Source organism: Vulpes vulpes, chromosome 14, assembly GCF_048418805.1.
Source record: "Vulpes vulpes isolate BD-2025 chromosome 14, VulVul3, whole genome shotgun sequence".
Taxonomy (NCBI): domain Eukaryota; kingdom Metazoa; phylum Chordata; class Mammalia; order Carnivora; family Canidae; genus Vulpes; species Vulpes vulpes.
Genome location: NC_132793.1, coordinates 98,045,108 through 98,070,607, shown reverse-complemented (window position 1 = coordinate 98,070,607; position 25,500 = coordinate 98,045,108). Strand labels below are relative to the sequence as shown.

Below are 25,500 nucleotides of genomic sequence, written 5' to 3'. Positions count from 1 at the left end.
TTGTAAACAAAGAACAGCTAAAGATACTGGAGATGTTTGTCCCAGAAAAAAAGAAGGCTCAAAGGGGTCTTGATATGAGTCTCACAAATTTCCAAATTCTTCCAGTTGGAACCTGAATAAATAACTTGCTATCACTTCAGAAAGCACAGGAAGGCAAAAGGAAGGATAATGTGGACATAGATTCCAGCTCTATATTAAATTCAACAGCTATTGAGTATCTATTGCTGGCAAGAAATAACTCTATGATTAGAGCTATGCTGTGGCACACTTTTAAAAACTTCCATTCTCTATAAATGTTTCAGTAGAAGCCAGATGAATGGCTATCAATGATGTTGTTGTTTGAGAAGTTAGACTAGATGGTGACTTTTTTGGTATGTAATAAAGCCTTAAAGTTCACTGAATTAATAGGAAGCTGTTGACAGCAGGGATGGCATCCCAGGACACTTGGGGTGCATGGATGGAGCCCTAAACAAACACACATGTCAAAGAAAACCAAAGGGACAGTGAGTTAATGGTCTGTCCAGTCACAATAGGAGAAAATGAAGACTAACTCTCTTGTGGCAGGTTAGAGCTGCTAAGTTATGTTGCTTTGTTGGTGGGCCATGGAAGTAAGGAAGAATTAGTGGTAACAGGACTGATTTTCAGGAAAAAGGTTATTGCAGGACATGGAGTACTGACTTGATTGAGAGCCAGAAGGCAGGTTTTTGGACAGACCAAGTATGTATGAGATGTTTAAGGACTTATGGACTTGAAATTGTTCTGTATGTTCACCTTCTTGTCCTCTCCCTCTTTCTCCTAATTGTCAATAATGGATAGCTACTACTACACTGGGGGTGAGAGTGTCTTTAAATTACATTGTAAATTCCTTGTTAGCAGAAAAGTATTTCTTAAATAGTTCTTCTCTCCAATAAAATAAGAAACTGTTTTTATTTTTTAAATGGAATCCTTTATTCTTGTTTCAAGTTGAAGTCTTATGAGAAAAATAAATCTGCCCAGATTCTAGACATCACTGTGAGTGCCAGAGCTAAAATGATAAGCAGATTTGGGTGGAGGGAGTCAGTCCAATGACATGTCAAACCACATACAAGACACAGAATGAAAACACAGAAACAGTGAAGGAGTAGAGTACTTGTTCCTCAAAGAGTGGGATAATCAAGCAGATGTATAGAGAAAAATAGAAAACAGAAAATGTGGGTGTAGAAAGAGAAAAATGAGAGATGGGAAAATAATGGTTCGGGCTTCTGGTACTTTCTAGTTCCTGTAAGATTATAGAACTTCTTTCCTTCAAAACTTTCTATCTTATTGCTTGGGTTATATTGACCAAGACTCTCTTATTTCCAACAAATAAACCCCCTAGGCCAGTGTTTCTCCATCTTGTTTGTGCACTAAAATCTCCTGAGGAGATTATAAAAATATCAATGCCTGAAGCCCACCTCCAGAAATTTTTATTTAATTGGTCTGCAGTCATGCCAGAGCTGTGGGATTTTTTTTTTTTTAAGTTTTCCAGGTGATTCTAATGTGTATTGAGGGTTGAAAACCACTCCGTCCTGTCAAGAGTTTAGAGCAGTGGATCTTACATGTTACTGAGTGCTGGAATAACGTGGGAGATGTGCCACAGTGCAGATTATAAACCACTCCGCAGCAATTCTGCAATTCAAGTAAGTCTGGGGTAGGCCCCGGGAATTTACATTTCTAGCAAGTCCTGGTGATGCTGATACTTTGGACCTAAGCCCATGCTTTGGAAGTCTTTAGCCTAAAGGAACCAATAGAAATGTTGGAGGTTTAATCCTCTGCCATCATGAATTTGCCACTAACCTTTATCTATTACACCTCAGTGTCTCTCTGTGAATTAAACACCCACCATTCTTATGAAAAGTGTGCAAACAAATTAAGGCTGTGTCTTAGCAACAGATTTCTCAATAAAGCCAGAAGCTTTGCCTTCGTGGTGACAGGCGCCCCTTAAATACTGAATTCAACTGAAGAAAAGAGTTTTCTTTTTTTTTCTGATCCTTACAGACTCGGGAAGCTGAGGTAAATGACAAAGTATAGACCTATTCACCTGTGGGAATGAGCATTGCTTAGCCCTGGGACTTCTAGTGGCCTCTGGAGATCCACAATAGAGGAGGTGCCGACATTGTCCTGGTTTTTGCTCAAATAACATTCCTAAAAATAAATGCTTGTTAATTATAAGACACATGTATTCCTCTAAATTATAGGGGGCAATTACAAGACAAATGATCAAGTTATTTCTGTTGAGGGAGCTTTTTCTTTCCTATGGGGAAGATGTAATGCTTCCTTTCAAAAAAATTCTGTGCCAGGTAAGTAGGAAGTGTGCCCAGTGATGGCACTCTAATATCCACAGACTAACCTATGGTCGTATCTTGCTTATTCATTGATTGATTCAGCAAGTATTTACTAGATATCTGCTTTGTGGCAGAAGAAATTAAAATTTTAATATAATATGGCATTGTGCTTACTAAAACAATAGTTACTTTACTGAAGATTTAGGATGCTTCAGACAATGAGCTAAAGACTTAAAGTATCTCATGATGAAGCAAGGGCTACCATTATCCCCATTTTTGCAGCCAAGAAAACTGAATTTCATATAAAATAAGTAACTCATCAAGGTATACCCAGGTTTGCACTGCTCTTAAGTATGCAAGTAAATATTTGAACCCCAGTATGTTCAATCCAGAATACATATTTTAAAACACTTTTAAAAATTCTGTATTGCCTCTTCCAGGAGGTGTTTTGTTGGGATGATCCCATGAGTAAAAAGAAAATCATATTGCAGTGAGAGGAGGGTAGAAGTAGAGGTAAGTACAGGGTCTCTAAGAAGTCAAATAAGGGGACATATTGCATGAATCCAGGATCATCATTCCCACTGTGCACTCCAAATAAATGGTACTGATGAGGATATACAACGTAGTGGTCCTAGGATTCTCTGGAGTGGTGGGGTATCTTAGGTTGAGTCCTACTGAGTGAGAGCTGTCCAAGCCAATGGAATAAGGAAGAAAGCACCAAGAATCTGAGGAGCTGCAAGCATTTGGAATATGACTGAAGGATAAAAGGAAAGGAGAATGGACATTAATATCTGCATGTGGGCAGCAGGCAGATCAGTGATATCCTTGCACACCACTCTGGAATGTTTGGACATTTCTCCTGAAGGTGGTACAGGAGCCATTAAAGTGTTTGAGGCAGGAGAAACAACACGGTCAGGTTGCCAGGACAGGAATGCTAGAAGTAGACTGGAGGACTGACACCAGGCCCAAGAGATGACAAGGGCCTAGCTAATGCAGCAGAAGCATGGAGCTTAAGGAAGGACATTGAAAGACAGAAAGGATGTTGGGTGAAAGCGGTAGGAAGTAAAATCTACAGGAGTTGGAGATGAAATGGATCTAGAGGCCAAATGAGGAAGAGGTTAAAGATACTACCTGGATTTCTGGATTAAGTGAACAGGCAATATGACTGTGCTTTTCCCCAAGGCAAGGAATATAGGCAGAGATGAAGATTTGGAGGTTTCATCTCCTTAAATTGTGTTTTACTTGGGCTGGAGTGGTTAGTTCTGAACCTGCTTGCCCTGGGCTAAACTGACTCCCCTGTCTCGCTTTCTTCATCGGCAAAGTATTTGGTGTTGATTGGATTACAATTTTGAAATCAGATTCTTCTGCATCTCCCCAGTACCTTTTCCAGTGAATTCTTGTCTGAGCTAAATTGCAAGGTTAATTTAATTCATGCAATCGTGAGTTCCATCATCTCTTGCTCAACAAAGAGATGATTCAGGACCACATTACTATGCTCCTAAAATGCCCTCCTCCCCTTTCGCCTCTATTCCTTGGTCCCATTCCTGTTCCTCCATAAGCTAATTGGGCCCCTTATGTAAGAGGTTAAGCCCCATCTCAAATGCACACCCCCCACCGATTGTTTCCCTGCTCCTCACAGCTCACCCATCCCTGATTGTGTTTACTGCTCTGCTCTGACGGATTTAAGCTGCTGTGTTTTCCATTCCTGACATCTGGGTCCTGTTCCTGCTTCCCAGCAGTGAGACCTCTGCATTATTTATGCCACTGCCACAGGAAAATGAAGGTGAGGCTGAGCCGTGAGAAGGCACATTCTGGGGTATGTGATGGAAACCCAAAACAGCAATGCTTCTAATTAAACCAAGTAAGGCTCACTAAAGCCCTGGAGATTCTGACTTGTACACAATATTTTGTGGGCGGCATTCAGCCCAAGCTCCTGAGTGGAACAAACATCTCTATGAGGGAAATAATATTGATGGCATATTCAATTGTTCTCCAAGAGCCCCGTTTGCAAGACCAAATTTTCCAGATCTGTTACTGGCAGTCATGCTCTCTCCTTAGTATCTCATCTGAGGGGGAGCAACATCCAGTCATGGCTGAGGTGAACCATGGGGGGCCTGGGTAGAATTTATTCCTACAACTACCTGAAAGGGGATTTTATGCTATATTCCCTTTCCTAAAGGGATACACTTTTACTTAAACTGGGCCATTACGGGCTAAAGTTCCAACATGGCCTTAGGAAAAGCAGCCTGTACTTACAAATCAGTTGGGCCCTCTCCAATGGCTAATGTGCGGTGATTATTTCACCTGAAACTCAGCAGAAGCTTCAATAACTAACCAGCGATGAGACTGTCCAGAGCAGGACCCTTTATTACATGTTATAAAATGCTGGAGGACATTTCCTGACATCCCAGTGTTATGTATTACAATGTCCTTATTTCCAAGATAGTTGAATTACATTAAGACTGCCCATGAAAATTAACACAAAACATACAGTCTAATACGTGGCTCTGTTTTGGACATAGCCAAAACTAACCCTTCTGATTAGTAATGATAAATTTAATATCTGCTATTTACTAGACTGCCTGGTAGGTGCCAGTCACACTGCTAAGATTTGACACACATCTGCAATCAGTATGAAAGTCTGACCAGGAGGATATCATCCAAATTTTCAGAGGAAGCTCAACTTCTGCAAAGTTAAAGGATGTTAAATGGCTTGCCCATGACCACCCTTAAAAAAACAATGTTTTATCTCAGACTCTGATCCATCTGGCTCCAAAGATTTAACACAATAAAAAGTTTAAATCGTGGGATATACTAGTGATGAAGAGCAGTATGACAAGATTTTCAGTTAGCAAAATTAAGACTGAGCTCCTGAGCTTACCTTGAACTCTCACCTTGGCTAATTTTTACTCCCTGTCTCTGGCTGGCTTGGCCCCCCGTGAGCAGTGAGCTTAACGCCCTGAGAGGACATTTGTATAGTGAGTTCTTGACAGGTTTCTCAGTAGTTAAAACTGTTCCTTTTCCCCAGTTTTAAAGGGGAGAAGCACCAGCGTGGGTACCACCTTTGGCCAACGTCCCAGTGATCTGTCAGCCTGGGTAGGGCCCCTGCCATCCATCTCATTCAGTATTCAGTTTCAGTTCCCAAGGTTCTCAAGGTATTAATCTACCATTTTGTGTGTCAGCCCCAATTGGGATAGATAAGTTATTGGGACCCCCATCTTCTTCAAAAGGTGGAGTCTAAACTAATCTTTTTGACCTATGGTGGATGTCCAGATTGTCTAGATAAACCCAGAAGGTGGGTGCAAATGCTGACCCACCACCATGCTTACCTACTCCATGTAAGGAGGCTTGCCTCAGTTTCCTGATTTGCATTCCTATCTTCAGGGACTGTCAGTTGTCTTGGATGCCTAGGCTGGACTGTGTTTTAGAGTTGGTAACCCCCACTTTCTAGGACTAGAATGTTGAGGTGTCCAATCCCATTGGCCATGACCTTGCTGCCTTGATCCACTCACCAACCAGCCCTCCTCAAGCATATGTATTGAGCAGATGAAGCACAGGTCCATGGTGTCTTCCTTTCAAACTTTTACCTGTGGCTCTCCCTCACAGATAACAGTCTTATGGTAAAATTAGTCCATCTGGTCCTGTCTCCATGTATTTCTTGACTCCTCTCCATCCTACCAGCTCTAGACAGAGGCACCTTCACATTGATTTAGGCAACTACCTTCCTACTGTCCTCTGTACTCCATCTCCTAGCTTTACTCCACCTCCTTGCTCCCCCCCCCCCAAAAAAAAGAAAGAAAAATAGGGAATTGGCTCAAACTTTTTTGAAAAATCTGATTGGCCCTCCCTGTGGCGTATAGAAAAACCCAGATTTCCACCCTTGTGATATACACAACAGGTACATTAGAGACTTGCAAGGGAGAAAGAGGAAAAATTATCTGCCTTTCAACATAAATTTATTCAAGACACTTTAGCAATTCACTTAAATGTAGACTACTTACGTCTATAAAAATACCTATAAAACATGGTTTCTGGTATGTTAGAGAAGCACTGTTTAAAATGTGTTCTGATAGAGTGGGAAAAATTTTAAATAAAAGAATATGGAATCAAATATAAATTATTTTCACCCAGGACCTCCACGAACATTCTGTCCCCATCCCTCAACTATGGCAGTAAGATTTATTTTTTACCTATCATACCCTTACACATGAAAAAAAGGGGAATTCTAGATGCAGTAACTTAGCATGAATCCATGAAAATGATGAAAAATAACACTTGTCCTTCTGCCACTTCTGAGGAATAAAATGGAAATAAATAGTGTGTATAGTGTATCTCATTGCCCCGAGGACAAGGTTTTAGAAAGAGGCATGCCATCCCTTCCTGTTCTCTCCTTTTGTGTCTTTTAAAAGAAACTGATTAACTAAAAACATATGCCAGAGGGACAGAATAAGACCAGGAAAATCATTTAAGTAGCTAAAAATTCTGTTCCACTGGGCCCCAGAGAAAGATAAAACCAAAATATGCCCACCCTGTCCCTTGGCAGAAGGCGGCCTAGTTTGTATAAGTTGTAAATGGAAATCAATCAGCTCTTCAAAGAGCTGTGAAATCCCTTTACCAGCACACACTCTGATAGTGAGAGCCAAGAGAAGAATGGATACCTCTCTTAATTCCAAAGCCTAGATTCTTTGCAGGGGTACAATGGTCAGGCCAGCTGCAACACAACAGCCTAGAAGAGGCTGTTGGCCTAGCTTCCTGGGAGCCTGCAGAAGCCTGAGAGCTTTCCTCCCTCCCCTTAGCTGTGCCCCTGGCCCTTGCGGAGAGCTCCACAAAGAGAAGATTCAGTGCCTCCTACTAGGCTGGCAGTGGTGAAGCCTGTCTGTTCTTTGGGCTTCTCTGCTTGCATGCCTTTTCTCTGGCCGGACCTTTCGGGCTGATAAATAGATCTTCTACTACACCCTTCCTAGTCTGCTATGCACTGTTCCTTGGCTTAAATTGCATGCCTGTGGGCTGGTCAGTCTCATTTGGGGCAGGTCCCCTTGTCCCCTAGTAGTATTTCAAATCCCTGTATGCTTTGATTTGTTTATCTTTAATTTTCCGTATTTAGATAAATATGTACTATAGCAACATGTACAGACCTCAAATGAGTTTTTAATAAATGGGTTTTATGTAAGTGATTCTTTAATAGAGATATAGAACATTTCAAATAGCTTCAAAATTTCCCTTCTGGCCTCTATTATTAAACTCCTTTCTGAGGCAACCACTGTGCTGATTCCTTGATCTTGAACCTTACATAAGTAGAAACACAGAGTGTGTACTCTCTAGTGTCTAGCCTATGTCACTCAACATGCTTCTGAAATTCATCCATGTAGTTCATTACTGTTGGGTTTTTTTATTGTTTATTTTTTGCTGAACAGTATTCCAATGTATGAGTATGCAAATACTATATTTCTGGGCTTTGGATCCAATATTTGGAATGGATTTCCTGACCCTCTAACAAATTAGAGATAGAAAATAAGGGGTCAAGAAAATGGGAAAGACGCTGTAATGTCAGTGTCACATCAAATGAGTCTATGCCACCAGTTAATAAGAAACTTCCCTTTCTTTGTTCCTTGCAACTACCCCAAGTATAGAAAACTCGCCAGTTTCACAAGGAAGAAGATCTAAGGGATCACAGACAGGCCTGTAGACCCTTTGACGAAAGAATATTTTTCTCTACTTTACTGTAATAGAAACCAAGAAAAACTCTTATTAATCCTTCAAGTGCAGCTCAAGTAGCATCTTTCATTTCTAGTTTTTCCATAACCTTGAAAGAAGATGACTCAACCCCTTATTTGTGTTCCTACAACAACTCATAAGAACTTTTGTTACAGCTTTTACCATCTTGTACTACTTGATTTCTTTGCAGACATGACTCCACTTTCTAACAAAGTAAACTATAGACTACCCAGAAAAAAAAAAAGACCATATTTTTCTTTTCCAGTGATTTATACACAATTGGTGTGGAAGAATGGACACATGGATGACTGCCCAGATGGATAGGTGGATGAAAGGCAGGATGGGTAGATAGATTGGTGAATAGGTGTATGATGGATGGATGGATGGATGGATGGATGGATAGATGAGTGAATGAAAAAGTGGATGGTTGGATGTATGGATGTACGTATGGATGGATGGATGGGTGGATAGATTGGTGAATGGGTATATGATGGATGGGAGGATAGATAGATGAAACAGTATGTAAATATTGCCATATTGCTTATAAACTGAATGATTTGTCTGGTCTATAGCAATCCTCAGCATTATCAGGATACCGTTCTCTCACTATCTCACATTCTCATTGGTTCTGGGAGTTCATATTATTCTACCCACCAATAGGCAAATGCCTGAGTATCAACTGGAACAGGTTAAATCTCCTAGCCATCAGAAAGTAGCTTCCTGATAATATTAGGAATGTTAATATTCAGTTAATATTTCCATAAGCGCTGGAGGCTGGACAAAGTCACAGTTAATCCGCAACCATGTAGGCCAAAAGGCAATCTGGACACCATGAAAAGCTTCTCCATACAGGACAAGCCTGAGCACAGAATGAGTGGCAGTGCTTCTGCTGTCAGCAGGCAGCTGGTTAAATACAGCCTCACAGGTAACTAAAAGGTGATGTTGAGCCCATTAGAGAGTTTTGTAACACTGTGAATAGCATTTAGTACTCAGCTGTTTCTCACCCACCTCTCAGATGGTCCCAGCAGGAAACAAGTCTGTAGCTGTCATGTTTACAGTTAATTAATGTTTATTTATATTTTTTAAACAAGGCATTCACCTGTCACACTTTAAAATAAATGTTCTGCTCTTCAATTAGAGGTTGTCAGGGAGGAATCCTGTTCGTTATGGGTTGAATGCGTGTATATTTAAATGTATATCAAGTAAGGACCTATTTCCCTATAAGTCTCTCTTCTTAGAGGCTAAGGATTTTTTCTCAAAGAACACATTCTTTTCAGGCTTTGACCATAAGATTGGTGCTCTGCTATACAGGCTATGAGCTTGCTTCTAGAGGGCAGACAGCATAGATTGCAGTGTCTCCTTAGGTGGAGAAGTGGGGATTAGATGAAAGTATTGCACATTTGACCAGTGTAGAACAAGGATTCTTAAAGGAAAAGGATATTCTTTGTTCTCTTTTCAGTAAAGTGTTGACTCAAACCCTGCAATTTCCAAAGAAAGGTCTGGCTCTAGGTGATTGGCTCCTGGGAGATCACCTGGACACTCTTGCAATAGTCTGCTAGATAAAAATGTCTTTCTTTCTTTACCTGGGGCCTTAGGTCATGCCAGATGGTTGATGTTGACAACGTGATCTATGGTGGGGGTCTTGGGCCTTTAAATGTCAGTTTGAACTCTACAGGGGCTGGAGACGGTAACTAAGATCAGCCATGTGGGGCACCATAAACATAATGGAGCCCCAGTAAAAACACTGGGCCCAAAGCTCAGATGAGCCTCCCTGTTGGCAGTACCTTTCATATTATCACACATCACTGCTGAATTAAGCACTGTCCATGCATTTCCACTGGGACCAGACACCTGGAGACCTATACCTGTTCCTCCTGGATCCTGCCCTATGCAGCCTTTATCTTTGCTGATTTTAATCTGTATCCTTCCACTGTAACAAACTATAATTATGAGCAAAGCAGCTATTCTGAGTTCTGTTTGTCCTTCTAAGGAATCAGTGAACCTGAGGATTGTCTTGGGGATCCCAATATCCTCTCTCAGAGTAAATGATAAAGATAGATTAAGTTGCAGGGTGAAAAACAGGAAAGAACTGAATGCAAACTCTGCCATATACTGCCTGGTGATGTCAGGAAAACCACCTGACCCCATAATCTTTTTGAGATTTCAATAAGATTCCATACTAGATATTCATCTAATATTTCAATAGACATTCAAGGAATGTGCCACTGTTTTAATCATATATGTTCAAAAAGTGGTTAATGGTAGAGGTTATTGTTTGGCCTATCTGTGAGCTTCTGCACACTATTCTAAGTGTCTTAGGTTTCGTAAACTCTCTAAATTTAGGCATATGTCCCTCCATACTTTTGAAGAGGGTATGTTCACAGTTTGTAGTCAATAAATTATTGTTTTTATACAGTGAACTTGGCTACCATTGCTTCTGTCCTTATCTTGACCTTAGGCCTCTGGTTTCAAGTGAAGACCTTCATCAATTGATGATGAGATTACATCCTGTTATCCACCATAAATTGAAAATATCACACATTGAAAATGTATTTAATACACTTAACCTACTAAAGATCATAGCTTAGCCTTACCTACCCTACAAATGCTCAGAACACCTAATTGGGCAAAATCATCTAACACAAGGCCTATTTTATAATAAAGTTCTGAAAATCTCATATAATTTATTGAATACTATACTGGCAGTGAAAAACAGAATGGTCGTATGGGTACAGAATTGTGATATATGTATGGGTTGTTTATCCTCTTGAATGTCTGGCTAGCTGGGAGCTATGGCTTGCTGCCACTGCCCAGTATCACAAGAGAGGAAAGTACCACATGTTGCTTGCCTAGGAAAAGATCAAAATTCAAAATTTGAAGTATAGAAGTAAAAAATTATGAAATAAAAAGTCATAAGTGGAAGTAATTGGAGTAATGTCGAGTGCTGGACTGTATGTCATCTGTTTTCCTTCAATTGTACAACTGGTATAGGCTTGGGAGTAAAGTATCTAGAACAGTGCCAGAATCATATTTGGAACTGAATAAGTTCTAGTTGAACATGAATATGAACATCTAAAGGATTTCTTCCAATCACTACTTTATATATATTCTTTTTTGACCAATAACTTAAAAACCAAAAAAAAAAGATGTAATAAAGATGTAGAAAATGGGATAAAATACAATGTTTGCACAGCTTTTATCAATGGTTACTGAACCAATGGTTTTCCCCCATTGTGGGTTGTGTCTCCCCCCTCCAAAAAATAAAAAAATATATCAAAGCTTTAATTCTTAGCTTCTATGAATGTGACCTGACCTTATTTGGAGACAGGTCTTCGAAAATGAAGTTAAGATAAGGCCATACTCACAATGGTAGGCCCTAATTAGGTCACCCTAGTCCAATGAGTGCTGTTCTTAGGAGAAGAGGGAAATCTGTACACACACACACACACACACACACACACACACAATGGTCATATGAAAATAGAGGCAGAAATTTGAGGTTGGCTGCCACAAGCCAAGGGATACTGAGGACTTCCAGCAACAGTAGAAGTTAGGGACAGGCAATGGAGGGTTTTTCTTAGAGCCTTCAGAGACATCATAGCCTACTGACACCTTGATCTTAGATGTATAGCTTCCAGAAAAGTTAGAGAATGTATTTCTGTTGTTTTAAGCTACCCAGTCTGTGGCACTTTGTTATGGCAGCCTTAGGAAATGAAGACATCCCCCATTAAAGCTTGTCACACATAGGTCTTTGGCTTGTATCTGGGTTTATTTCCTTGACAGAAAGTAAGCTGCCTCGTGAAAGATGGAAGGAACCAGCCAAGAATGTGGAAGCAGAAGGAAGTGACTCACCCTGGGACTTCGGCCAACTCTACTCAGGTAGTACAGGAGTCCTTTGGCATGGTAGATTGTTGGCTGGAGATGAGCACTGGGAGAGAGCCATTGTCTGTTCAAATCCTCCCCTTTCAGTGAGCATCTGTGACTGCAAGAACAAACAAGGAGCAAATAAATACTTGTTGAGAAGAAAATAACATGGGAAAATAAAGCTCGACAAGACAAACAAACTAATGAATCCAACGTCCCTCTGACTTCTGCCCAATTGGCATCAATTGCAGATGTCCAGAAAGCTGCAGATCTGTCATTTAAGCTCCCAAAGTGTTGTGATTATTCACAGCCCCAAAAAGAACTGGAAGCCATGTTTGACTTGATATTGGGTTATCACAGTTTTAAGACAAAGTTTGGGAAACGTAGTTCCCCATTATATGCATCCTCAGAGAATGAATTTGATAAATTTCTCTGGGCTTTGGGACCTTCAATTCTACAAATAATTAAGTTGAGCTCAAACTGTCATGCTGGGTGTGTTATATACACTATTTCCAGCTGGCCCAATAACTCTGCCAGGTGGATAAGTATTCCATCCCAATGAAGAGATTGAAGCTTAAAAATATTATATAAATGGCCCAAGATCGCATAACTAAGAACTGGGCTTTACATCCAGGTCTATTTTCCTCTGAAAAAGCATAAGGCTCTTTCTCCTATCACCATGCTTCCTTTCTATCCATACAGATGACAGAGAACACTTGACATTTATCCAAAGAATCAGAGTACCTTTTTCAAAGATATTATCATGGAATACTGGCGCTAGAAATGAGCTCAGCGTCATCCATCCCCTCATGTGGGAAATGGAGATGTTCACATCTGAAAGTATCAAGTTACTTTACAAAGTTGACGCAGCTGGTTGACGCAGCTGGTTAGAACAGTGCTGCCTGCAATTCAGAGGGAAGCTGAGACGCTGAGCTCTCAGGTTAAAGTCATCCAAAAAGAGATACTCAGAGATGATCAAGTACAGCCCATGCTCAGGGGAGGCCCACAGCAGTCCTGCTAAGATGCTGTTTACTCAAGATCCCTAACAAGAGAGATGCCACCAATTGAGGGGTAGCAGTCTAGCATCCCCATCAACCTTCTGCCACCCCCACCCCACATCTCCTGTTGTCCTGTACTCTAGCTTCATCAAACGAGTCACAGATCCCTCTGAGCCACTGTGTCTGCTGTGCCTTTGCCAGGACTCCCCACAGCTCCATCCCTTTCCAATTATGCAACTTTCAGGGAAACTTTTCCTGATCCCCAGGCCATTACATTCTGCTCCTATTTGTTGCAATAGCTTCCAGAGGTCCCATTAATCAGAGTCCTCATAAAACCACTTTGGGTAGGGTTTTACAGCTATTTAGTTATTTTTACCTCTCTTTCCTTGGACTGTGAGCCTCCTGGGGGCAGGAACAATCACTTTATTGCCATCAAAACTTTAATAACTGTCAGAATTGGTATTCATTAAATAATTTGGAATGAATAAGTGCACTAGCATTTAATTATAGAATCAGATACGTTTCCTGTGCTTTTTAAAAAATCACTATTTTCAATAAATCTTGGAGATGGAAGGAAAGAGGTTCAGCCTCCCTCTTTCACCACTTTCTCATCTTCATGTTTCTGAAATTATCTTTAAATATTAGTTGCCTGCTGCTTGTCAGCCTCCTCTTACAGCTCGCTGGAAACCAAAAATCTTTAGATTAATCATTTATCCCGATCTCACCATTAAAATATTTTGACTTGAGAAATGGTAGGTTTTTTCATTTTCTTCTCTGACTTTTTTTGTTCTTTTCTCGCTATTTTTCCTCCCTTCCTCTTTTTAATAGCAACGACATCTAGAAATAGGGTTTATCTGTTCTGCCTGGCGACCAGGGATGGAGGTAAAATATAAAGGAGATCTTTAATACTGATAGGAACAGAAAGAAGCAGGCATCCCAGACTTGCTTCAGAGCACATTTGCTGTGTTTAAATGAATTTCTTTTCTCAAATCAAGATACTTGAAGGCACATCATCCCAGAGCCTCAGGACACTAACTGCTCTGTGACTCTCCTTGCCTTGACCTGGATTCTCATCAACACTGGAGATTTGTTTGTTTTGTTTTGTTTTTTCTTGGTAACATTGAAAGTGATGAAATCAGTCAAGATCCCTTAAAAGCATTTCTATTTGTATAAATGAAAATGCAAATATTATATATGTCCAGTAGCCATCAATTCCATGTCACCTCTCTCTTTCTGTATGCTCTGTGGAGACCAAGTACAGAGACAATGGGGAAAAGCTTATAGGTCACCACATAGCAAAACTATCATTCTAGATTACAAGTTTCAAAAATAGAAAAAGTGAAGTTTATGCCGCAATCAGAATAAGCCCTGGGTTTAGGTTAAGAAGACCCACTCCCAACTCTCAGTTCCGTCACCAGATATGGGATTTGGGATGCTCTTTCAGAGTTAATATTTTCACAAGCAAAAAAATATATAGCTATGCATAACCTGCTTCCCTGAATCATTTTGAGGATCAAATAAAATAACGTCTTCTGGAGAAATATCTATTTAACTGTATTCTACCCATGTCTCTATGTCATGTCCATACCTATATCCATGTGAACATCCCCATCTATGTCTGAATGTACATCTTCATCCCTTTCTATAATGCTCAGAGATGCAGAGAAGTACTTGGACTATGTTTATCGGTTCCTCTCCTCATCTTATTTTTTTTCATTATGAAGAATAATGAAGGAGCTATATGCAGGTTTATTGGAAGGGATACTTTGGTTAGGAATCCCAAACAAAAGGCTGTGATCAGTTTCAATTACCACTTGAGCAGACTTAAAGGTGAAAGCAACAAGACTAAAAAGAAAAGAATTCATCTAAGAAAAAAGTATGAGGGAATAACTATGTAAATTGGACTTTGGGATGTTAAATAGTGCAGAGGGGATTGGCAGATGGCATCTAAGATTATCTAATTACGTGGATTTCGAGAAATTGGACCCACGTAAGACTGAGGAACCTGTTAGTGTCAGGTAAATTTTGTTTTGCGGTTGGAGACAGTGATGCATTCCCTTCATACCCATAGGTTGTATGGATTTGGAAGCCCATATTTTTGTATTTGTATTCAGGGCACTGCATGGCTATGATTTGGAGAGTATCTCTATGTATGCCTATTGCTACAGCAGTTCCTATACCTATGCAATTGCAGATTATCACAATATGTACTACACGTAACTTGAGTGCTTTTCCTTTTAAAGCAAATCCATTTGCTTCCAATCTCCAAATCCATTTGGCATTTTGTGTTAATAATATCAGAGATTCATGCAGTCAGAGAAACTGCTGCTGTTCTTCCCAGAGATTTGTTTTAAGCATTTGAAGATGAAACGTACCCAATCTTATTATCTACTGTAGCATTTCTGAAATGACAGCTGCTCCCTCTATGTGGAGAGAATTAGCAGATGGACAGCTATGACTGGCTGGCAATAAATTCAGTGTCTCTAATTTCTGAAAAGGGGTCATCCCTCAAATAGAGTTTAAAGTCCTGCTTTGCTTATAAGAATAAAATAGTGAGCATTGCTACTTTTTTCTCCATTGAAAACTACAAACTTACATAGGAAAAAAATTTTTTTTTTAGTTTTAATATGTGAAGCTATTTGATCCAGCTAGTGTTTGCTGTTTTAAAGCTTTATTTCACTACAGTCTAAGAAAATGCTTATATGCACTGAGTATGCTGGATCTTGGGGGACCAACCATCTGGTTTGTCCAGGTATGTTGCAGTTTTAGCTTAAAAATCCTACATCCCAGGGAACCCTTTAGTCCCCGGTAAACCAGGGAAGTTAGGCCCCCAAAAGCTAGATCTCAGGGTGCCGAGGTGGCTCAGTTAGTTAAGCGTCTGCCTGCAGCTCAGGTCATGATCCCAGGGTCCTGGGATCGAGCCCCATTTTGACCCTGGGATCCATCACCTGGCTCTCTGCTCAGTGGTGAGCCTGCTTCTCCCTCTCCCTCTGCTTCTGCCTGCCCCTGCTTGTGTATGCATCTCTCTCTTTCTCTATCTCATCCTAACTCTGTCAAATAAATAAAATATTTTTAAAAATAGTAAAATGAAATAAATAAAGGTAGACCTCAAATTCTAAAAGGTGTTTCCAAAGTAGAATGCAGGCCAGAATTTGGCCTCTTTCAGATTCACTTTGAACATTTTAAGTGGGACGTATGTATCTTCCTGCCAGCCTACCTATTTTTACCTCTGACTGGTAAACCTGTGGTTTTTGGTAGGATGTATTTCTCCTCTTGGGGAAAAAAATATACAAAAAAGCCTCTGATCTCCTGAAAATAGCCAAACAAAAGCATCTCAGCTGAAACTACTAAACAATGAATCAGCAGTGCCAGTCCTAAGAGGTCACTGAATACAGGAGCAACTACATGAGACCCAGGCTTAAAAAGCCAGACAACCTAAAGGGAAATGATGTCATTAGAATTCATTTCTTTAACATTAATTGCATATTTTCCTATCTGCTAAGAATAGGAATTACCCTGGCCAGCAACTGGGAAACAGGTAATATAACTAAGGGTCTTGACAAGCAGACCCTGAACTACCAGGATCCCTAAAACAAAGAAAGTCAGAGAGAGAAGGAGAAGCAAGTAACTTCCTAAAAGAGAATCCATCAAGCTTCGGTAAAACAATAAAATGATGTAAAAATCTCCCACCCATCTCTGACTGGATAAATGGAGAAATGGGGCCCATCAGACTGAATGAATGATGCCCGGCTTGATCATTTTAGTGTCCCCAGGCACAGCCAGCTCTGAAGTCTAAAAAAAGCCGTGTATTTGAGATTTAGCAAACATCTTCACTATTCACTGCACATCCTAGTAACAGGAGGCAGCATGATGCAGGAGAAGAATATTTATAAAGGTAAAGAGACGCATGGAAGCTTCAGGAATAAGACGGAACAGCATGGGGTACTATTAGCCAGACATTGCACCCAGAGCTTTCTAAATACACACTGCTTGGATAGAGAAAAAGGGAAAACCAATGTCAACTTCTTCATCTGAAGACCAGGGTTGCTTGTAAAGATACAGGCCATTAGGGTTACCAAGGACAGGTTAGCATGGCCAGGTGTGTGTGTGTGTGTGTGTGTGTGTGTGTGTGTGTGTGTGTGTGTGTGTGTATACATATATACATATATTTTTTTTTTTGTCATGCAAAGTGCTCAGAAAGTCAACATCAAGAGAGCAGGGAACAGAAGTGACCAAGCCCAGGTGTGCCTCAATACCTCTAACACCCAGCAATATATCACTAAATGGCTGACCACCCCAGAGTGCATGTAGAGGAAAACTTGAAGTCTTTAAAAGATGGACCAGAAGAACTGACCTGGGTTCAAACGTCAACGTCGTTAAGCAAGTTACACAGAGTTGACACTGGACTTAGGTTAGTCCAAATCTAAACCAATTAGTCTTTATGCCCTTGTTTCTCAAAGTATGGGCACCAACCTGCAAGCTTGTTAGATATGCAGAAATGTGGGTCCCACCCCAGAATCTGCATCTTAACAAGACCCCAGAGAATCTGTATGCACCTTTAGTGTGAGAAGCAGTATTTTCTACTATACACTGGGGAAAGGAAGAAAATTAACACTTATAAAGAAATCATGTATTTTACAAAGGACGGTATTGCTCACAATTTCAGGAACCTAAAACACATGCTATTGAGAACCTCTAGCATCTCACCTGGAGCAGCACCATCTCCAAAAGTCTGGATACACCTGCCCCTTACCCCATTTTCCCAGCTATCATATTAGTTGCTTGCATGTTTTCATTTGAAAACCAATAGAGTTAAGATGAAAATGGGTTTTCTCTGGGTTATTTTGACAAGCCTGATTTCATAATACCTTTCAAACACCCAATGGAACAAATCAAAAGATAACAAGGTAAGGACAAGTTCAGTTGAAATCAGGCTAGATTAGGGGTGCCTGCGTGGCTCAGTTGGTTAAGCATCTGACTCTTGGTTTCAGTACAGTGCAGAGTCGGCTTGAGATTCTCTCCTTCTCCCTCTGCCCCTCCCCCCACTAGCTGCACACACATGCATGCTTTCTACGTAAGTAGATAGATAGATAGATAGATAGATAGATAGATAGATAGATAGATAGATGATAGATAGATAATAGATAGATAGAAAGATAGATAGAAAGATAGACAGATAGATAGATAAAATCTTTAAAAGAATTTTATAAAAATGAAATCAGACCAGAGTAAGGGGTAGGCCAACTTGGCAAATAGACTGAGCCCCCACAATATCAGTTGTTTAAATCAAAAATATATAACCAGTTAATTCACATTTCTACACAGCATTTGATCCCATATACAACTGATTCAATAAACACAGGTATCACTCCCACTGACACAGTTAATACTAAGGTTGAGGTTTCTAAAGTTTTGTCTTGAGACCCACAACTATCTGTGAAGAATTTGCCAAACACATGCAAGTCAACAATAAGATCTTAGGCTCTACCAGCAATTCTGAGGCCAGCCAGCCAATAGTGACTTGAATTTACCTATTACTGCTGGATGACATTTTGGACCACATCATATTACTTAACAGATGTAAGTAAGAATTATTTCTTTAATTTCTGAGATTTTAAATCCACTAATAATCTTTGCAAAAAGTTGTCAGAATGGGAAATTATAAAAGAAAAAATTTAAAAACCAAGAACTAATGATAATCTCCATAATGTTAAAAAAGAAAAAAAAATCCTTTGAAAAAAAATTTTAAGACTTTATTTTTTATTTATTCCTGAGAGACACAGAGAGAGAGAGAGAGAGAGAGAGAGAGAGGCAGAGACACAGGCAGAGGGAGAAGCAGGCTCCCTTCTGGGAGCCCAATGTGGCACACAATCCCAGGACCCCAGGATCACAACCTGAGCGGAAGGCAGATGCTCAACCACTGAGCCACGCAGGTGTCCCCTTTGAAGAAAAACTGAACTCTCATTTCCTGACAAAGACAGCCAAGAAAAGAGGATGGATGGATGGATACTGCCTACTTTACAAGTTAGAGTAAGATATAAAGTTATACTTAAAAGACAAAAGTATTGTATAAAAACATATTCATTAATTCATCAAATATTTATTATCACATCTATATGTGTCACTCTTCTCCTGAGGAATACAAAGTTACCCAGCCCTACTAGGAATGTACAGTCTGGGGATTATCATCAAGGGGCAGCACGAGGCAGACATCCATGTACATCTTGTTCTGCTAATTTCTTAGCACCAATTCAGCACAGTGACCAGCATGTGGTAGGCAACTATTCATCATTATCTAAGGAATAAATGAAACCCAAATCCCCATTTTACTACTGTCAGAATATTTCTTCTCTGGGCAGCCAATATCTAAATTAAAACTGTGACTTTTTTCTTTTTTTTTTTACTGTCAATTCAACAGATTTAATTATGGGATATTGATTTTTCCTATCATCTCTGCCTTGGCAGGGGCCTCTGTACTGCTGCTGTCTGCTTTGGATTAAAAGTCACTGTACTTTCCTTGTTAGGGAGAAACTTTTTTTTTTTTTAAGATTTTTATTTATTTATTTATTCATGAGAGACAGAGAGAGAGAGGGAGGGAGGTAGAGACACAGGCAGAGGGAGAAGCAGGCTCCATGCAGGGAGCCCGACATGGGACTCAATCCAGGGTCTCTAGGATCACGCCGTGGGCTGAAGGCCGTGCTAAACCGCTGAGCCACCCAGGCTGCCCCAGGGAGAAACCTCTGATGAAAAAATTCCATGTAAAACTCAAAACCATTAACACTGAAAAAATTAAAGTTTGTCGTTTTTTGTGTTGTGTGTGTTTTGTTTTGTTTTTGTTTTTGTTTTGTTTTGTTGTTTTGGTTTTTTTTATATAAAATTGCTGTGGAAGTTTCATTCCCCTTTCCCAATGCAAGAGTTGATGAAGAAGTTTATAGCTTAGGGATGCCTGGGTGCCTCAGTAGTTGAGCATCTGCCTTCCCCCTCAGGGTGTGATCCTCAGATTCCAGGATCAAATTCCCTATTGGCTCCCCCTAGGGAGCCTGCTTCTCCCTCTGCCTGTGTCTCTGCCTCTCTCTCTCTGTGTCTCTCATGAATAAATAAATCAAATATTTTTTAAAAAGAAGTTTATAGCTGAGACCTTCTAAAGAAGCTCAGAAATTAGGGATCTTTTGTGGACCAGGAGATTAAATAGCACTCCATGTTTCTCTTCTTGAATGGAAAGAATTCATAGCTCTTTACTTCTTCTCTTTTTCTATGCTTCAGAGACTCATTTCACATTAAGGTCATTTTTCCTTATGGACCAGAAAGCAAGCCATGCATTTACATCTCCCCAGTGAGTTCATCAAGCCAAAAGGGATCTCTAGAGAGTAACAACTCCTTCCTTCCCTGCTAACTAGGAGGGGTAGCAAGAAAGGTGATTCTCTGTTTTCTCTAGAGGACGTCAGTGTGTTTAACTCTGGTGTATAATAAAATCCAGATGAGTCTCTTGAGGCAAGGAACAGAGATGAAAAAAAATAATTTCTGCTGATTGGTCTTCATGGGTTCCTGGACCTAATTCTGACCTGGGGTGGAGGGTAGGGATGGGAGTATTTCCCCCAGACAAAACACCAAGCATTTCTCATAAGACCAGCAAGGCATCTGAGAATTCACCTCAATTCTGACACTAGCCAGAGACAGAATCAGATTCCATATGGGTTAAGGGTGACTGCCCTCACCCCCACTACAGATGCCAGCTGTGAGCCCCAGGCTTACTTGTGCTTCTGATCTACCAGTTACAAACTGGAGGTTCCAATGACCTCCTCCTTAGGCTTGGTTATTTGCTACAGGGGTTCGCAGAACTCAGAACAACACTTGTGTTTATTAAGGATACGATAGACAGTTGATTAAGTTGATTAAGGATATGATAGACAGCCAGATGTAAGGTATGGAGAAAGGGTATGGAGATTCCATGCCCTCTCCAACACACCACCCTCTCCAGTATCCACCTGCTCACCCACCTGGAAGCTCTGCTAATCCTTTTGGGTCTCTATGGAGGTTTAACCACAGAGTCATAATTGACTATGTCATTGACCATTAGGTGATTCAAACTTCAGCCCTTCTCCCCTTTGCTGAGGTCTGGAGATAAGACTGAAAACTCCAACCCTCTCATCACATAGTTGGTTCTCTTGGCAACCAGTCCCTGCCACTGAATGGGGTCCACAAGTCACCTTCATTAACATAACAAGATATACAAGTATAGCCCTTATCACAGGAAATTCTCAGGGTTGTAGGAGCCAAGAACTCTAGACAAAAACCAAATACATATGAAAAAACATATTTTGGTCAACTGAATGACCAAATATGTATTCTTTATAAATCATGACTTCTTGAGACACCTGGGTGGCTTAGTGGTTGAGTGTCTGCCTTCAACTCAGGTTGTGATCCTAGGGTCTTGGGATGGCATCCCACATCAGGCTTCCCGCAAGGAGGCTCCTTCTCCCTCTGCCTATGTCTCTGCCTCTCTCTGTGTGTCTTTCATGCATGAATAAATAAAATCTTTTAAAAATGACTTCTTACAAATCAGGGGGTTTCAGTAGCTATGAAACATTAACCTTATCCCCTAAAAGCAACAGGATCACCAATCCCATCCTGGGTTAAAAAAAAAATGGAGAAAATTATCTGGGAGCTCTGGAGTTCCTTTTCCTTGAAGTTCTGGCAAAAGAAAGTGGAGACAGGAATGATAACACTTACAGTGCTGAAGAGAAAGTCAGAAAACAAATTTAATTTTAGTCTTGGCTTTGACACTTGTTACCATGCGATCTTAGGCAAGTTTTTTAATTTTGTTTGGCTCAGAGTCATGTTAAAGAAAGAAAAAAAAGATTAGGACACATGATCTCTATCCAAGGTGATTTTCTCCTTTAAAAATCCATACTTCTAGAAAAGAGTTTCAAAAGAAAAGAGAAAGAAGAGAGAGAGAGAGAGAGAGAAGGGGAGAGGAGCAGAGGGAGGAGGGATATACAGTTTTATTTTTTGAAATTCAAATTCACAAGAAGAAAAACTGTCCATGATTTATCACCTCATACCTGAACTGCAGCCATGGCCTCCCCATTGGCTTTCTCATCTCTTAGCTCTCATAATGTTTCTCTCCCAGTTTGACATAATTCCAAAATGATATCCAAATTCTTTCAATGGCTTCCCATTGCCTAAAAAGAGGACGTGTAAACCACTTTGGCTGGCATTCAAGATCTTCTACAAATTGGTCTCAGCTCACTAATCCAACTTAACCTCTTATTACTGCCCAATGAAAACCCAGGATGACAAGCAAGCCAGATTTCCCCGTTGTTCCCACAACAGTTTGTGCTTGCCAACCCATTAAATCCTCTCAACTGCTCATGGAACCATGTCTGAAATCTGATTATTCTCTTTCTTTTTCTTAGTCTACCTTCTTTCAGAAAACTTCCCAAGCCCTGGCCCTCCATGAGACTTTATTTGACTACTTCAATGTCAGTTCATAGCAATTTCTCCAACTTCTGAAATCCCTTAGGAAAACAAAATGGTGAAAAGTTTATGAGTTTTAGTCCCCAAAATCAGACTGTGTGTTCAAGTCTGGTTCTTACCACTTGCTACGTAAATTTGGCCAAATAACTTACTTTACTGAATGTAAGACTCCTCGATATAAGATGAGAAATAATCCTGCCTCTCAACCTCTACCTGAGGGTAATATTATTAGTCTCTAACCCACTGGATTTTGTTTCTTTTTTTCCTTAGAATTAAGTGATGTAACACATGGAAGATACTTAGCAAAATGAGTAGTACATAATTCATGATCAATAAATGGATGTTTAAAAGCAGTTCTTCATACCATTCATGTTTACATCACCACCAAATACTGTTCTGAGCTTTCACTCTAGTAAACTACATATTTAGATTATAAATCATTGGAGGAAAAAATAATTTGTATGTTTATTGAATCTGCTGCAATCCTTAACCTCATGGCCTATATTTAATGACTCTCCATAACCACTTGTTATATAAAAGCTTAGAGACAAATTAGACCATCAATATAGGGCTTTTTTTCCTTTTTTGAGACTTTCAGTAAAGCATACGAGGAAAATTAAAATAAGAGGAAAAAAAGCTGTATTTATCACTTCATCCTCAAAATAGCTTCCATTTCATGTCTGAAGGGACTACATGCAACACACCAGGTGTAACTATCCTTCGTTAGACATTACAGGCAAGAAGTTGAAAAAAAAAGAAAAAAGGCAGCCCTGGTGGCTTAGTGGTTTGGCACGGCCCTTGGCCCAGGGTGTGATCCTGGAGACCCAGGATCGAGTCCCGCGTCGAGCTCCCTACGTGAAGCCTTCTTCTCCCTCTGCCTGTGTCTCTGCCTCTCTCTCTGTGTGTCTCTCATGAATGCATAGATAAAATCTTTAAAAAAAAAAAAAAAAGTTGAACTCAGGTCTTTCACCAAATTGAACATCAGTGGCCTGGAAAAAGTCTGGAAATTTCTTTCTTTTTTTTTTTTTTTTTAAAGATTTATTTATTTATTCATGATAGACATAGAGAGAAAGAGGCAGAGACACAGGTAGAGAGAGAAGCAGGCTCCATGAAGGGAGCCCGACGTGGGACTCGATCCCGAGACTCCAGGATCGGGCCTGGACCAAAGGCAAGCCCTAAACCCCTGAGCCACCCAGGGATCCCCTGGAAATTTCTTTATTCAAAACGCAATCTTCTAATAACTTCTTTTTCCTCATTTGTTGTCTTCCTTCTCTGTTGACATAGCCCATACCATTTCCATGCAGGAAAGATTTTGTACTGGCTTCAATCTTATCCAATTCCTCTGCAGCCCATTTGCAATCTTCAACTGAACTTCTCCCCACCACCCTCTCTCTCTTTCTCTCTCTCTCTCTCTCTCCCTCACACACACACATACACATACACACACATAATTCCACAGTGTTAAAAAAGGCAAAGGAATGACTTGTTAGGTTTCATAAACAAAGAGGTAGTACAAACTATCTTCTCTCTATTCTAGTAACTAGAATGGCTCCTCCATTCCTTTGGTTGCTCTGACCACAACCAAGTATCTTCTACTCACCTTCCATCTTCAGTGCCTCCTTATTTCATACTCCTCACCCCGTTCACCAGCCAACCTTACATATTCTGCTCTCAAAATAGATACAGACATCAAGTACAGGTCACCACCTTCACTACCACCACCCTGCCCAAGAAATAATCACCTCTTATCTACACCACTGCAAAAGTCTAACTACCTCTGTTTTTGACAATGCCAACCCCCTTCCTCCTCACATATTCTGCATACAATAGCCTGAGACTCTTGTTATCTCTCTGCTCAAACCCCACCAGTGGCTTCCTATCTCATTCTAAATGACAGTCTACCTTCCCACTAGAAGATAGGTTGAGTGATGACATGAAATTTATCTGTTTTTGCTCAACTATTGTATCCTCAGCACCAAGAACAATGCTGGTACATGACAGGCACTTTATTGATAGTAGTGAATGAATAAAAGAATGAGCAAATGAATGAATGAATGAAAAAATGAATGAATTCTCCTATCTTTAGTTCCTGGGAAGCATATTTGTATGGTCTGAGTATATTTCAGAATGGGTATGATTGAGCTTGGGTGTAATATGAATGGCTCCACCTTAAAATGATCAGATCCTTATCTTTTTACTGATGAAGAAGTTCAATCTTCTTCAAGGGTCTAGTTCCCTCAAAAATACTAGATACTTTAGTTTATTTCCACCAAGATCCAGAATAAAATCAAACAGATTTATCACTAGTAGCCTGGTTCCATTATTTTATTCAGGGAGCCATCTCAGCAATATGAGAAATTAAAACATGCTTCTAGCTAGGTCTTATGGACCAGAAAAAAAATTATCTTTGATCCCCTGTGTATTTTAAACTAAAATACACACTTAATCTAAACATACTTAATATAACTTTTACATCTCTTCATCAAAGAAAATAATTGTCAAAGTTATATTTCATAGGAAAATTCTCCTCTATAAGATGAAGTCTGCTTTCCTCCTTCCTCACTCCTCTAAAGTGAAAAAAATCTCGAAAAGATTAAGAAATAAAATATACACATTTATTCATTCAATGCCAACCAACCCTTTTATCCTAAAACAAGAAGCAATCCTTTAGATACTATTGCCCCCTCCCTTCCCCAGGATACAGATTGGGTAACCACAATTATCAGGAAGGTGTTGTTTTCTCCTTTCACTCTGTCATCTGTTCTAAATTTACATTTCACTGGTCTCTGACAAGGATAGTGCAGCAGATGGCAAGTGAAATCTAATTAGTGATGTCTTACAAGTTGTGTCAAGACTCTTCAATAAGGTTGTTTTGTTGAAAAGCCACTGCATGAGTGTTAGCTCTGTCCCCTGATTATAAGCAAAAGGAATCAGAAGGACTGGTCTTTATTTTACCTATTTGAGAGCTTGCCAAGTGGAAACAGCCTTTTTCCCAGGAGCATTTGTCAAAAACAATCAGAGGCAATTGTTGAACATCATAGATACCTGAGGCAGTAGAACAGTTGGCCAAACAATGGACTAACCACAAAATTTAAAACTAAAAGCTGGGGAAAGATATGTTCATAGGTGAATTTGAAAAGCTC

General features: G+C 40.0%; 1 protein-coding gene across 4 annotated transcripts in view; it reads right to left on the bottom strand.

Annotated features, from left to right (window-relative positions):
- The window catches only part of AGBL1 (AGBL carboxypeptidase 1), a 697,725-nt gene that overhangs the window by 311,868 nt on the left and 360,357 nt on the right, over nucleotides 1-25,500 (bottom strand). For all 4 annotated transcript variants that reach the window (XM_072737248.1, XM_026001309.2, XM_072737250.1 and 1 more), the window contains exon 19: nucleotides 11,871-12,000. In XM_072737248.1, coding sequence (XP_072593349.1) covers nucleotides 11,871-12,000 — 130 coding nt within the window. The remainder of the gene's footprint in view (nucleotides 1-11,870; nucleotides 12,001-25,500) is intronic.